The sequence below is a fragment of the Paraphaeosphaeria sporulosa genome (genome assembly GCF_001642045.1).
Source record: "Paraphaeosphaeria sporulosa strain AP3s5-JAC2a unplaced genomic scaffold CC84scaffold_15, whole genome shotgun sequence".
Lineage (NCBI taxonomy): Eukaryota > Fungi > Ascomycota > Dothideomycetes > Pleosporales > Didymosphaeriaceae > Paraphaeosphaeria > Paraphaeosphaeria sporulosa.
Window position 1 is genome coordinate 111,465 of NW_017253374.1, and position 14,804 is coordinate 126,268.

At 53.4% G+C, this 14,804-nt stretch overlaps 4 protein-coding genes across 4 annotated transcripts; all 4 read right to left on the bottom strand.

Moving 5' to 3' along the window:
* Positions 1-3,077: 3,077 nt before the first annotated feature.
* Positions 3,078-4,977, bottom strand: CC84DRAFT_1222903 (thiamine diphosphate-binding protein; the record flags this gene model as incomplete). The annotated part of the gene is made up of 4 exons (XM_018183436.1): positions 3,078-4,151; positions 4,200-4,396; positions 4,443-4,675; positions 4,721-4,977. The coding sequence occupies 4 exons, from the start codon at positions 4,975-4,977 to the stop codon at positions 3,078-3,080; spliced, it is 1,761 nt and encodes a 586-aa protein (XP_018029566.1).
* A 697-nt stretch (positions 4,978-5,674) lies between these two features.
* CC84DRAFT_1222904 (uncharacterized protein) lies at positions 5,675-6,803 on the bottom strand (the record flags this gene model as incomplete). The annotated part of the gene is made up of 2 exons (XM_018183437.1): positions 5,675-6,163; positions 6,216-6,803. The coding sequence occupies 2 exons, from the start codon at positions 6,801-6,803 to the stop codon at positions 5,675-5,677; spliced, it is 1,077 nt and encodes a 358-aa protein (XP_018029567.1).
* Positions 6,804-8,312: 1,509 nt separating this feature from the next.
* On the bottom strand, positions 8,313-9,833 carry CC84DRAFT_1210137 (mannose-binding lectin; the record flags this gene model as incomplete). Its single annotated transcript, XM_018182269.1, has 4 exons — positions 8,313-8,700; positions 8,757-9,237; positions 9,303-9,411; positions 9,473-9,833. 4 exons carry the CDS (start codon positions 9,831-9,833, stop codon positions 8,329-8,331), a joined length of 1,323 nt encoding a protein of 440 aa, XP_018029568.1. The 3' UTR covers positions 8,313-8,328.
* Positions 9,834-11,873: 2,040 nt separating this feature from the next.
* On the bottom strand, positions 11,874-14,619 carry CC84DRAFT_1222907 (ankyrin; the record flags this gene model as incomplete). The annotated part of the gene is made up of 5 exons (XM_018183438.1): positions 11,874-13,974; positions 14,023-14,310; positions 14,366-14,392; positions 14,442-14,526; positions 14,589-14,619. The coding sequence occupies 5 exons, from the start codon at positions 14,617-14,619 to the stop codon at positions 11,874-11,876; spliced, it is 2,532 nt and encodes an 843-aa protein (XP_018029569.1).
* Positions 14,620-14,804: the final 185 nt, after the last annotated feature.

The following is a 14,804-nucleotide window of genomic DNA, read 5'->3' on the forward strand; positions in this document are numbered from 1 at the left end:
GCCTGTCAACCAGGTTTCTCACATGAATTAGAGCTCGATCTGCGTACCGATTCGTTAAATGAAGCTGTTTTCGTAAAGGAGGAACTAGCGGCGCCTGACACGTGGTAGCGGTGTCGCTCGCTTGTACAGGCAATGGCGAGACTGGCGTGCCATGACATCAGTGGCTATTCCACCAGAGGACTCGTAAATGAGAGAACCATCGAGAGGCTACTTGTCCGGATACTCCGGGCTTATTTAAGAGATAGTGTGAGAGTTCTCAGCTCGGTGCGGATGCGGGCAAAGACGCGCACGCAACTGCTGATTCGTCCGTAGGAATCTGAACTGTAAACGATCTCGTATTCACGCGCCGCTAGGCTGCATTGATTGCTTCCACGATGTTGGATTGCAGAATTGGACTCCATTTTCATTTCGTATTCAGCCAAAAGCTGGCGCGGACTCCAAGACGGTTACACTGCAGAAGCGAACAGGATCCCACGTATCGCACGATTGCGATCTCCCGATGCGATGGCCATGTCAGTCGCGAGAATTGCAAGGTGAGGTATCGGCATGCATGTGCCCGCATGGTTAAGTTGGCACAACGGAGGGAAGTAAGTGAAGTGGAACGAAGCGCAGGAATCCAAGCAAGAATAGGTACGCTTACGTACACATGCACTTTGGTCGGCAAGGACGACTCCCGAAACTCCGCCAACGCCAGCAAGCACACTGCCAATACCAGAGTCAGCAATTGGGCACCGGCGTCTATGATTCAATTCACTTTACGTGCCATCAACTGCAAGTTGATTCTTGTTTTTTATGGCGTCGCAGAATCCAGGACGTCTACGACACTACCGGTGAGCATGCCATTGGACCGTTTAGCTCACGTGGCTGGCCCCCAACGCTGAAGGCGGAGATGCGCTGCATGCCATCTCATCCTGACTGCACGGCTACTTTCTATCCTTTATGACAAATAGCCATGGGACAGGCTGCCTAACAACTAAAAGGAGGTCCATCAGACGACACAGGACGAGGCTTTTGTCTCCTGCCTCCGGTTGGCGGCGGTGTACGAGGACTCTCCAACTTGTACAGCTGGAGCGCCTTGATGTTAAGAGTCAATGATACCCAAAAGATCTTGGGATTTCAGCCTGTGAAGCCATGCGAAATTTGATTTGATTGGTAGTGCAAGCTCTGCCGGGTGAGTGACTTTTCGGAGCGTGGCGGTACCTAGGTTCTCATGAGTTTAGGATTATCGCGATAATTTTAGGTCACCTTGAGATGCATATTTTTCACGCTTGTCAAACGCCCAAGAAACGAATGAAACCACATTCGAACGTTTGTCAACTGGAGAATCAAGGGTCGGCACTGAAAGAAGCTTGACAGAGGATATGGACCTTCTTGAAGAAACTCGCACTCAGCTAAATGAAAAAGTGCATAAGATGTACGATGGAATGCTCCAGGGGCAATAGCATTGCGCTAATCGAATCAGGATAACGTGGGTCAGCCTTCAGTTAGACGCTTTGGGCACTTTGCACTGCCGACTCAGAAATCTGACATGTACTGGAGGAACTTCCGGTCTCGATGAAACATATGAACGATTTATGTACTGGGTATTTCGAAACTAAAGGTACTGCAGATTAGCATAATTTTTTTTATGCCCTGGATGAGCGAAGCGGTCAGGCCCTTCAAGCTGGGTGAGCTGCAGGAAGCTTTAGCCATCAAGGCGACGATCAAATGTCTCCAAGCCGAAAACATTATGCATGATGCGGCGGAAATCCTCAGAATTGCGCCACTCGCGTAAGCTACGATAGATATAGGGAATGTGGGTCTGGTTCACCATTCGGCTCGACAATTTCTTCGCCAAACACTATCAGGACGAAATGGTGTGTTCTCGGACAGGCTCAATAGATCGCTCATCGCGCTCGGCGAGCTATACGTGTTACACCTTGGAAGCTCGGATTTTGCGCGTGCCTTGCAACCTAGACAATTGGAAGCGCATCGCAACAAGGCCAATATAGCGGTTTAGCAAATATCCCAGAGCTGCCCGTTTAGACTGGGTGGATTCCGCTCAAGACTCCCAGCTCAATTTTCGCCATTTAGTTGCCAAATTTGCGGCCAGAGTCATCGAGAGAGAGAAAGTGAACTGACGCTTCAACTTCGCATTAGAGCAATGAGCATCTTTGACGACCGAAATTCACATCGAATCACCGGCAGGGGACAAGTTCATTGATTTTGCTTTGGATCCAAGCATATCGTGGAGCTTACGCCCTTGGTCGGCCGAGGAAAAGCTAAAATCTCATGAGCTAGGCTTGCTTGGATGGTCTGTTCTGCAATGTCACTTGCCCTTGGCCGAGGTTGAACTTATTCACCCCCAATCAACTAAGAACAGTTACTGAAACTATAGGGCGATTTATTGAAAATCAGCTCAACCGTCCAATCCCGCGGTAAAATTCCCTATCTCTACTTCAACTGGCAGCCCTAAAATGCAACACTCGCATGATGGAATGCCTCCTCAAACAATTCACAGCCAGAATTGATCCGAACGGAAGAGCATTGATTATGCGGCACGAAACGGCTCCCTGGAGATGATCCGGCATTTTTATGAGCACGGCATCAAGCTAAGTGAGCCTCGGAATCACTCGGCCCAAACACCAATGGCATTAGCTGCTAGCGAGAGCAACGACGCCGTCGTTGCCACCTTGATAGAATTTGGAGCCGATTGCTGGGTGGAATGTAATCATGATATGATGCCAAAAGACACTGCACTTGACAACGGACATCGGACAACAGCGCAGTTATTGCAAGGCCAGGGACCCCGCCATGTTAGAATTCTTCCCGTACCTCAAGGAGACCTTACTTCAGCGGAGGTAAGACCGCAGATTGTGCCGCGGCAAACACAAGATCACAGTCAACCACGGGACGCGGAAACAGGCTCATACCCTCCACTATTCAGCGAACCGCATGATGAAGACCGACCTTCCTATATGATCCTTCGAGTAGGTAGCACAGAAGAACATTCTTTCCCTCCCATTCTCGGAAAGCGCTTCGGTGAAGCATATCCACCATTAGCGTTTCTTGATTCCGCGTAAAGCTACAAAAGACTACTACTTATACGTCGCCCTAGGCACATTATCGTAATAAGGAACAACTACCATATTGGGATCATCAGTCATTCCCACCATCGCCGTCGTCCCAGGATGAATTGGCCTCGAGCTCACCCGCAAGTCTACACAGCTCGGTCCCTCGCCACCGAGTACCTCCCTTGTCATCGCCTCCACATCGTCCAGCTTCTCAACTCTGATACTCCGGACTCCAAGTCCCTCTGCGACCATAGCCCACTTCACATCTTTCAGCGCACTTGCCGGCCTCGCCGCGTCTTTCTCACCATACACAAGTTCCTGCCCATGCGCACTCATGCCCCACACAGAATTATTCACCACAACTGTGCATACACGGACACCGGATCGGGCGTACGTATCCAATTCCATGAAGTGGAACCCCGCGCTTCCATCGCCTTGCACATTGATGACCAAGCAACCAGGCTTCGCGATGGCCGCACCGAGGGAGTATCCGAATCCGTTACCTAGGAAGCCGAGATAGCCGGTCGGAATCATGTGCAGTGAGGGTTTTGCAAGGTGCTGGAGGCCAAAAGACCAGGCGCCGGCTTCGCCGCCGTCGCTGATGATGATAGAGTCCGGGGGTAAGGAGCGGAAGAGGGTTGAGAGGGCCTTGTGTGGGTGCATACGAGAAGGAGTTGGGTAGTCTGGCTCGTCTTCGTGCGGGGACGGTATCTTTTGGAGACTCGTAGCAGTTCGAAGCCAAGCGTCAGGAGCACGGTAGGACTCGGCATGAAGGGCGGGCTGCAGTGCGGAGAGAAATTCACATGAGGAAGATGTAATTGAGAGTGCGGTGGGTAGCGTTCGACCAGGCTCGGTGCCATCGATGTCGACGTGGATGATCTTCGCCGAGTCTGGGATGATTGCTCCGCTTCGCAAACCGAGGAACATGCCAGTCCGACAGCCTAGGAGGACGACGAGGTCTGGCTTTGGGGACGCGAGAGGGAGGAGGACAGCTAGACCGGCCACATTGGGGTGGCTTGCTGGAAGGGGGGAGAATTTTGGAGACTGGAAGATAGGGATGTTCGCTTCCGAAGCAAGAACCAGGAGTTTCTCCGAGACCTATTAAGATCAAGTTAGAGTGGTCTCCATTGCTGGTATTGGTAGTACCTCAGACGATCCAACGCCTGTGCCAGTGATGATCACCGGTCGTTGAGAAGTCTTGAGCAATTTAACAGCTTCTTGAACGGCTGCGGTGCTGGGACCCGGCTTAAACACAGGCTGAGAGGTGATTGCGCCCCAGGAAATGAGTTTAGCTTGGATCGGAGTGAAGAGCACATCAATGGGGAAATCTATGAGGACCGGGCCTTGGTCATGTTAGATGACTGTCACTCCACAAGCCTCGAGCCATACCGGGCGCGCCACCGAGAGCAATTCTCACTGCATGATTGACCAGCCTCGGAATCTCTTCACCATGCGTAACTCGATGTGCAAACTTAGTGATAGGTTTAGCTACCACAACCTGATCGAGGAAGGCCTGGAGCGAGTTGTTCTCCAGATCCCGAAGAGGCGGGCTCGAGGTGACACAGAAGATAGGGCTTCTGTCCGCAAACGCGGTGGCCAGTCCAGGAAGACCGTTACCGAATCTCCTCCTGTCAGTATGCTCATGCCGAGTCCTGTCCCAGACTTACCCGCTGTTTGCCGTCACAAAACACACCCCCAACTTCCCCGAAACTTTGGCATATCCCTCCGCCGCTTGTACAGCTACGGTCTCGTGCCTTGTATCAACAAGCCTTACACCTGAATGCTCGCATCCGACAAGGAAAGCATCGAGATGACCGCCATGTACACCGAATGCGACTTCAGTGCCGATGCGCTTTAAAGTCTGGGCGAGGAGGTCGCCGCCAGTGAGCTCGCGATTTGGATGTTGCTTCAATTCAAACGACATTATGGGTTTCAAGTTTGTTTCTTTGGATTGTGAACACATTAAGTTGCTCGGATACTACTCGTTTGCCATTAGTACTATGAATACAGCCGAGGTGGAGTTACCCCGCAGTGGAGTTAAGTCAGTAGACGCTGACCATCCCCTAGTGGCATCACTCGAGGCCGCTTCACGGCTCGGTCTAATGATCCCCAAGGGGTGAAAGAACGTATGCAGAAGGTGCGGCCCTAGGCAATACGGCTGCAGTGTATCTCCCACATGGTACCTAGATGTTGGTTCTCAGTTGATAAAATCTCGTTCAGGGACCACGACCGAATCTTATCAGTTTGGTATCTTGGCCATTGAATCAGAACAATCAATGACCTTCATCTGCTTGTCGTGAAACGTTTCATTTCATGCTCTAATGCGATGCTATAATTATGAAAAGACTGCAAGTGAGACATCCGTAGACGGGCCGTTTTCAGTCCGGGCTCTTCCATGGTAATGCTCTGTATAAAAATCAGGCTGAACTTATCCTCCAAGAATGCTTATGTCTTCCAAATCAATTACAAATGAGGATTTCCCGTTGATTCTAGGACTGTGCGCTTAGTTTGGGTATCACGTGACTAGGTGTTAGTCGTCTTCTGTCCGCTTTCGCGCTCCTAGCCTCAGGCCGCCGCCATTACTTCTGTATTTCTTCCACCTCTTATGTGTAGCTATGGTTTCATACTCTCACTCCATCAAGTTGACCACCAGTATGCGCGTCTCCTCCAGCAAGCTCTTGCCTCGGCACATCCCCGCCCGAAAGTTCAGCGGGCGGCGGTTGGAACATAGGCAGCTCGGCTCGCTGCTGTCCGTTTGTGTCCAGTTCTGCTTTTTCATTGACTCCAGCGTGTCCATACTTTGTCGTGGCGCTTTGTCCACCTTCGTCGCTGTATCCTGTTGTGTACGGGTTCGGCAGCTCGGCGGGCGCTGCGGCGCGCCGTTTTCGCCTTCGGAAGAGGAAGAGGCCCAACACGACGAGTGCGATGAGTGCCGCGGCACCAATGCCGGCTCCGATACCCGCTTTGGCACCTGTACTTAAACCGCCCGATGATGCGCTTGTTGTCGGTGAACTCGACGTATTCGAAGTGTTCGATGTACTGGTCGTGGTAGACGCCGAGACAGTTACTGTCGCGGAAGCTGTCGAGCTTTGTGTTGTGGTGGCCGGTAACTACGCGCATGTCAGCATCACAACCGCTATTCCTCGTATCAAAGCAACCTACACTTATTAAAGATGACGCCCAGTCTTGGTTGTCTATTTTTCCGATATCCGTACCGTTGACCTCTCCGATAGCATCAAACGAAAATTGCCTTCTGGATTCCACGGTAAAGTTTGACCCCATACGCGCTTCTGTGCCGTCCTCATCATCGTGCTCGCCACCAATTTCCAAGAGCCAATCCGTTCCGTTCTTCTTGTTCGTCAGCTGGAATGTGCCGTCCCGCCACGAGTTGATTTTCCAGTACACCGAGGCATCCGAGACATTGTCCCTCGTCATGCGCGCCAGCGTCCGACTCGTCAAGTTTGTTCGGCCCTCTGCATAAAATGTGGATAGGTACCCGTTGACTCCTCCAGCTTGTGTCCTCAGAACGTAATACTCATCACCTACGGGGATGATCTGCCAAAATTGAGTTGGCTCTGCCTTTGACTCGATCTGGTTTGTGGATTTGAACACAGCACCGACGGTTGTGTTGTGTTTCGTTGTATCCTCGAGGTGCGGATCGCCAAAGACGAGGTACGTCCCTACGAAACTGTTGTCCTTGCTACCACCGACGTACACATGATACCACTGATTCCCGTCGAAGTTCGACATTTTGCAAAGCGAGTTGCCGCCCGCCGGAGCCACGTGTGGTGAAGGAGAGCGGGACCGAGTCTTGTAGGAGGAACTGTTGGTCTTGGGCGATCCAAAGTTGAAATTGGCCCCAAGCCAGCCCCCGCGAGTGGGCCATGCCACAGCCCGTCCCGAGCCATTGGCTTGTGATGCATACATTAAAAAAGCCCAGGCTGTGCGCAACCGCCACGGCCCCCGTTTCGGGTTGGTTCTGACGTAATGGGGCATCCTAATGCCTGCAACTTTATAAGTTGACAGGAGTTTTTGATAACCTTAACAATTCTGCTCAAGCGATCAAATGTTGCAGTGCATGTGGCGATTTGAACTTCTTTAAAGCCCAGCTTAGAACGTTCTACTCGTTACCTCCTCTCATACACAATCGCCTGATTTCGCAAACCACCCCTGAGTTGCCTGCTTCGACTTCGCCTGGATGGCAAAAGGCCTAATGATAGATAGCTCTGATTGGATATCCAGCAATGTTCCGCCCGACTAGGCAGACGCTCCATCGGGCGTAATCTCACACTTAATTGGGGTAATGCTTGGCGTCTTACATTCCAGCTCTGCGGGGACCATCATCGTGGCAAGGCGCAATGCTGCAGTTGCCACAGCGCACAGCATCTGACCGAGTGTAAATTGCTTGCGACCTTATTGTACGTCATTGTCAATGCTGGCAGCCGGCTATTTGTCACCGTCGGAATCGGTCCGAAAGCAATACCGCCTGCCCCCTGCCAGAACGATGAGTCTTTTTGGACGAGAAGATATCACATGATGTTACAACATCCAGGCATCGATCTACACAGGTCACTTACAGGACTATTACCCTTTTAGCAGGTAACAACCACTGAGAGCGACCGCTTTAAACTAACTAGCGATTCGCACTTACGACTGATAGAAGGAAAGTACAGGATTTACGCCACGTACAAGGATCCAAACCAGTGCGACGCTTTATCGTTATCGTGTGAGTACAGTGACATGCACGACTCATGGCAGTGACGTCTGGAAAGCTCCACATGCGTTCGACGACTCCATCTTTCTCTCGCCGCTCGGAACGTTTCCATGAGACTGACTCCGAAGCAGTAATCCTACGGGAAGTCCCTTCCGTATCTACGTTTCAGCCTTGCGAACCCACGTTCCAAGGCGTCCAGGTTCGTTCTACGAATATGCTCCACACGCCCCAGATGATCGACCCGTTGCTGGTGTCCCTAGCGGGCTCTGCATAATTGAGACCCTCTGCCCGTTCAGAGCGCAAGCGAAACTCTGCAGTTTGAAATGGTCAGCACGCGCGCGATTGCCAGAATCGGTCTCGAACACCCATCAGATGGACGACGCTCGGGACGAAGCCACTTTCCCCGGCGTTCTGAGACGAGCAGATACATGCCACATCGTACAGGTCGCGAAGTCACGACAGCGCAGCAAAAAAAGAAAATTCAATCTCGCACCAAAGGATTACTATTACGATTTAACGACATTACACATTGCCAACATAACCTCCGCTTGCTAGAGCGCTCTACAGACTTCCATAGATGAGCGCAACGCGATCGAGCTCATCCCCGGACCTTCCAGTGAACCCAACGATCCCCCATCCGCTCTCCGCGGTGCGGGTTACGCAGTCGCCGTTGTTGGTGCCAGCGGCCACGGTCCTACCTGCGCTGGTCGTCACCTGCATGTAGAAGATGCGCGTGTTGCCGTTGTACGCGCCCTGGCAGATGACGGCGCTGGTGAGGCTCTCGCCGGCGTTGAGCTTCAGCGTGTTTGCGGTGCCGCCGGTGCCGCCGTGCGTGAAGGTCTGGCCTGAGGTGAGGGTGATGGACACGGCGTCGACGCGGTTAGCACCGCGGATGGTGATGGACGAGGCTTTGGGGGAGGCGATGGCGTTGAGCTGTGAGGCATGGATCAGCGGGGGCGTGAGAGAAAGAGATGGGTTTGACGACTTACGGCATTGAGGTCGTTGTAGAAGTCGCCGTGGGGACCACCTTGCGGGTCGGACACGCGCAGCTTGTTGCTCACAGTCCACTTGAAGTCGACGAGGACGGGGTCGTGGTCGGACAGCGTCGTGCCGTCAGCGTTCAGGTACTGGGTCCCGGCATACTGGAACTTGGTCGCGGCCAGCGTAAACGCCGGCGACCCGCGGTACCACATCTTGTCGACGATCTCGCAGGTGGTGTTGGGCGAGGGGTTGTCGCAGAGCAGGGCATTGCTGCCGGCGGCCGGCGCGACGCCTCCCTTCGCGAGCTGCACCCAGGCATCCGTCATGCCGTTCGCGGTGGTGAAGATGCCGGGGATGTCGCTTGCGCGGGTGTACCGCGAGTTGGTGTCGCCGAAGACGAGAACCGCGTTCCCGTCGGAGTAGGTCGTGATGTGGTCGGAGACCTGGCGCAAGTTGGCCGCGCGGGCAGTGTTATCTGCATCCTCGGTGCTGGCAACAACGGTCAGCTCCTGCATGTTAATGTAGTGGGGTTGTGCTCAGAAGCGTCCACTCACCCAGCGTCTGCGTGGAGGTTGTACAAGTCGACCCATACTCCCTCGCTGACATGCGCACGCATGAAAGTGAAGCCCTTCGGCGTAAGACAGTCATTCTCACTGGCATCGCCTGGGAAGAACGTGGTAAGCGACCGAGTCTTTTCAATTCCACCGTACGTCTGTATACTCACTGCAAGTAGCCCACTTGGTGCGCTCAAAGTCGACCCAGTCAAAGTTGGACAGCGTGTTCAAGCCAGACCCAAACGGCACGCCCCCGCTCGTCGCCGTGCGGTACGGGTGATTGTCATTCGCGTACAGCGTAGCATGGTAGTTGAAGTCCTCCTGCACGTGGATGAAATCGGTACCGTACTTGGCAAACAGCTTGCCAATGGTGGCCGTGTTGTTCGTCTTGTCGCCCTCGCCATTGGGGTTCAAGATGGCGGGCAGACCAGCAACATTGAACGTGATGGCGTCGAAGGTGCCCGTAGTGGCCGCAGACAGCGCGAGGGGGACGAGCGAAAGGAGCGCGGCGGATGACGTGGCCGAGAGCATGTTGGCGGAGCGTCGCTATGTTGCGATGGCTGGCTGGCTGGCTGCTCTTCTTGGTGGGCGCACAGCGAGGTTTATATCGCACATGCTGATCGCCATCTCGAAGCGTACCATGCATGTACCGGCCGACCAGCATTGTAGGTCCGAATATCGACTCCCTTCCAAGTCCCCTACCCTACCCACCTGCGCGCAACCGAGCCTCCGCCACGCGTACCTGAATCTTCGCGTTCCCGCAGCGAATAGCACGGAGAACGTGGCTGCCACGATATTAAAACGCATGAACCAATGCTCGGGGTATTAACCGCAACGATAAGCGAGCGCTGCGCATCGGGCTAGCGTGCCCGGGGGTTCACAAATGGGGGCGCGGCGGTGCGTCACATGTAGGGGTGGCCTAGGCCGAAGAGCGCAGGTGGGAGAGATGGGCAAAGCACTCGTGGAAGTTGACGAGGGTGGGATTTGTATTTTGTAGAGTTCTTCCGATGAGGGGGAGGTTGAGCACCAGAGGGGCAGGAACGTGGTGCGATTGCTAGGCGTTGGAGGCGGTTTGGATGTAAGTCTTGAAAATCCACGAGTTAAGTGGTTGAATTTAGCATGACTCGTGGGTATATGGTAGTGCTGTGTGTATATGCGAGACGTTAAGACCCCTATTGATGCCTTTTGAGAATGTCACTGCATCATCGATCAAGTGTGCGGTGATGCAATGGAGCGTGACACACGCTCGAAGTGGAAAATTCGACATGCATTGAGGTGTGCATTGTAAGATGTATTCCCCCTTGGTTGTGCACGGGGTAAAGACCTCCCCAGACATCGCCAATAAATCTACACAACACCATCACCATGCTCCCCACCCTTCCCCAACAATCACCTCAACCACCTCAACCCTTTCATCGTGTCCTTCTCATGTCCCCTCGCCAATCCGGTCTCACAGAAAACCGTATTAAACCCATGCGGACAACCGGGGTAAATTGCCATCTTGACCTCCATGCCCGCCTCCCGCAGCATCCTCTCATATACGATCCCCGAGTCCTGAATAAAATCCCTTCCACGCCTGCGAAAAACCTTTCGGTGATCTCTTATCTCCTACAAGCCACATTGAAGTAACGCACAGGATGAACAGCTGCGCCGGTGATATCGAAGAAGCGCACGAGACCCTTGCGAGAGATGGCGCCTCTGATGTCCTGCGCCCAGCCGAGGAATCAGGCGCGGTATTAAGGCGGGATGGCGCAGTACATACACGCATTGTGCAGATCTCGAGGAGTCGTGTGAGTGGCGGGGAAAGCCCCTCATCGCGGGCGAGATGCCCGATGATATCCACCATCTGCGCGCCGGCGGAAGAGCCCTGGAGGATAAAGCCTTTGGCGGGATCTGCGCCGAGAGAGAACGCCTGAGAGGCGGCCCAGCGCACGACGGCTCAGCAATCGTGGAACACGGTAGGGGTCTTGTGCTCCGGGGGAAAGGCGGTAGTTGATGTTGACGGTTGTGGCAGCGAATTTGTGGGCGGAGAGGAGACAGTGGGCTTCTTCGTGAACATCCATGGCAGCGCCAAAACAATGGGCTCCCCCACCGACGATGAGGGGTCCTGAAGTGGTCCAGCTGCGGGTCGGTAGACGTGAATGGGGGTATAGTAGCCGTCATTTGCTGGGACGGTATGGAATTCAATGTTGATGTCGGCAGTGAAGCCCTCGGTGAGCATTTTAAGGTAGCGCTGGTTGATTGCTTCCCATGCAGCTCTCATGCTAGGAAGGTCCTGTAGCAGATCTGCGAGTTTGAGCAGGTCTCCTGGCTTGCGGGAGACGATTGCCATGGTGGATTGTTCGTGGTGGCTAATATTGCTGCCTCCTGCACACTCTGCACCATTCTTGAGTGCTTGGTAGACAATGTCATGTCTTGCAACCAAAGCGCTTACCTAGTTCGGCCGAGATGCCGAGATTGTAGCTCCATAATCCTTCTGCCAAAGTTGCATGGCAATGCCACTGCCCGGAGATGTTTTCGTCTCACTCGGCAACCGAGCCATGATCCGGGACAACATTAGCCCCGACACACTTACGGCCGCTGCGCACAGAATCTCCTCCTACAGCCTTGGTCGACACACCATTTGCTATGCTCATGCTCCACAACATGCTTGTCCAGCTCGCCTTTGGTCAGCAGGTTGCCGTTCCCGCACTCGTCGCACCGATGTCTTAGCACGTTCTCCTTCGCCTTGCGGATGTCGCCGGGACGCGTCCGGTCGCCTAGGTAGGGCCATCGAATCATAGTAGTCTCTGGCATAGAGAAGTCGATGTCGGAATTATCTTGCGGACTGCGGGGACGCTGCATGCTTTTGGACTGCTGGACTGATGGCGAGGGGTTGAAGCGGAAGGTCGCCGACGAAGCAAGAATGGACGGTTCGTCTTGTGCGGTCGAGGTGATCGGAGTTTGGTGAGGCAGAAGGAAGGATTCTATGGCGGGCGAACTTGATGTCGTGAACGTGGGGAGGATTGGGGCCATATTTGGCTTGAGAAGGAGCATGACGAAGTCCTGATCGAAAGTGTAGACGGGTAGACCACAAGCCTGCCTTTGAGCGACGGCCTGGTAGATTTCTTCTTTTTGCATAGCTGTTGGTGGTAGTGGATGCGACATTTTAGCCCTTAGTGTTGCGATGTTGAGGAAGTTGATACTGGCAACGCTGAAGCATGCCTTTTGGAATACCGCCCTTACATCCTCTGGAATCATCCGCTCTAGATTAGCATTGAAATCGCCATTCTGCCCGCTGTACTTCTGAACTTGCTCCCAACTCGGCTCGTCTGGAATAGGAAAGTATCCAGTGGTCCACGTAAAAGTATCATCGTATACTACACGAGGCTGACGTCCCTTTATCTTTGCGACCAGAAAGTCCATAATCTGAGAGCGAAGTGGCTCTTCGAATGTCCGTGCCGCAAGAACATAGGGAGGCAAACGATTGCTATGCTTGAGCTCAGGATCTGCGCCTCCATCTAGAAGCAACCGCAAGCGCGGAATGATATCCACTGCGGGACATTTCTCAATGCATCTTCGGAGTGGTGAAAATAGAGACTCATCCAGAATGTTCGGGTCAGCACCGCGACCTAGTAGCACTTCGATATCTCTGAGAGCATCGGAGGGATGTCTCTTCGCGTCCGGGCAAGACCCGACAATCTCATGTAAGAGGGTGCTTCCATTTCCTTCAGGCGTCGGAGCCGCGTGGTCAACTATCAGCCGCGCAGCCGCAGGCGTGGTATGCCAAAGGATCTGATGTTGAAACTGGCCATCCGATTGTGCGCCGCAAGTAAAGCCCATGAACGGCGTCTTCAGATCCGCGCCCTTTCTTATAAACGCTTCAAGACACTCCATTTCCTCCGGATCGAGCTTAGAGATCCAATGCGGGTCGCCCTGCCACGGGCGAAGAAATGTTTCGAACACGGTCGGCGATCCTGGACCGCCTGGTTGCGCGTGGATGTCTGCACCAGCGTTGAGCAGCACTTTGAGAATCTTGTTGCAGTTTTCCTTCACCGCTGGTTTCAGAAAGTCGCGCTCTCTTCTCTCCGTGCAGTGCAGCAGCGTATTCTTCATTGTGCCATCCACCCACGGAGACGTCTCATTGACATTTGCACCTCTATCAATCAGCACGCGAACTATCTGCGGCTGATTCCAGTAGACAGCCTGTAAGATAGGCTTCCACATCGTGCCTGGCTCTCCGTGTATATTTGAGCGACCAGGCGCCAGCATCGCTTGCACGGTGTAAATGCGCCCGTTCTTAATTGCATTGTGAAGGGATAGATCAGTGCCGAGAGGGTGCTTTGAGCCTGAGGCTCCATGTGCCAGTAGAACCCACATGACTGGATTGGTCGGTATGGCGCACGCGATGTCGAGCAGCCTTTGCTCGGGATGTTGGAGAATGACGCAAGAGCTGATTGTGGGATGATTGTAAAAGCGACTACCGGGGATATCAAATGGCTCGCCGATCGGGAGGTTCATGTGATTTGGGTGCTTCATGAGGAGTGATTCAAGTGTTTGAGAATCGTTGTCGAGCACCGCTGCAAGCATGCTCATTACAACTCCATTTACTCTGACACCATCAGAAGTCATTGAAGTTTCGGTAGCGTCTGAAGCGGCTGCAGAGTCTTCGTTAGCGACAGGAGGCAGAAGACTGCCAGCCGTTAATCTGCGTTCATCGTCATGCCATCGAGTAACGCACTCTTCAGCCCCTTCCAATGTAGCCGTAGCGGTATTAGCGTCCCCATCCACATCTACCGACGCTGCTCTGACAGTTGCTCTACTAAGCAGAACGGTTTCCAGATTTGTTGAGTCTTCTGGTGGGGGATCAGGATCCGTAGTTTGATCATGGTCCAGACCAAGCTCGGCCACAGTCGAGTCGCTGTCGCTACCATCGTCCTCCTCGTCCTCTCGGGTTCGCTTCCGCTTCTTTCGTTTGGGGTCTTTGGCAGAATTTTTGCTCGTTGTCCTGGTGGTCAAACCCCACTCACTATGTCCAGTAACGTTAGCATCTTCTCGTAGAGAAGCTTATCGTGGAAGCTTACCTTAACTTCATACGATACGCTCTTGTGCTAGATCCCCATTAGCAGGATCCCTCAGCATGTCGTCAGGCCAACTCACGAAGCTTTGAACCCATGTTTAGTCTCCATGATCTTTCTCACTTCATCAAGTCTCTTCTTCTGCACCCAGGAGAGATTCTCGATCTCTGCGAAAAGAAAGCGGAGGATCAGCAGGAGAACAGGTGGGCAGCAACGTGGCACCTCTCACCTCCTTTAACCGAGTCCCAATCTTTTGTCATCTTCAGGTGTGCAAATACCCCACGAATCGCCCGAGCGGGTTCGGGATATGTAGCTTGCAGAGTCCCGTGCTAAAAGTGATCGATGCAAGACGCTCTGGCAATGTGCAAAACTGGTAGAGTATTATTCTGCGGTCACACCACGCGGATGTCGTACCAGCTGGAGCGAGGCATGCGCAATCGAGGCC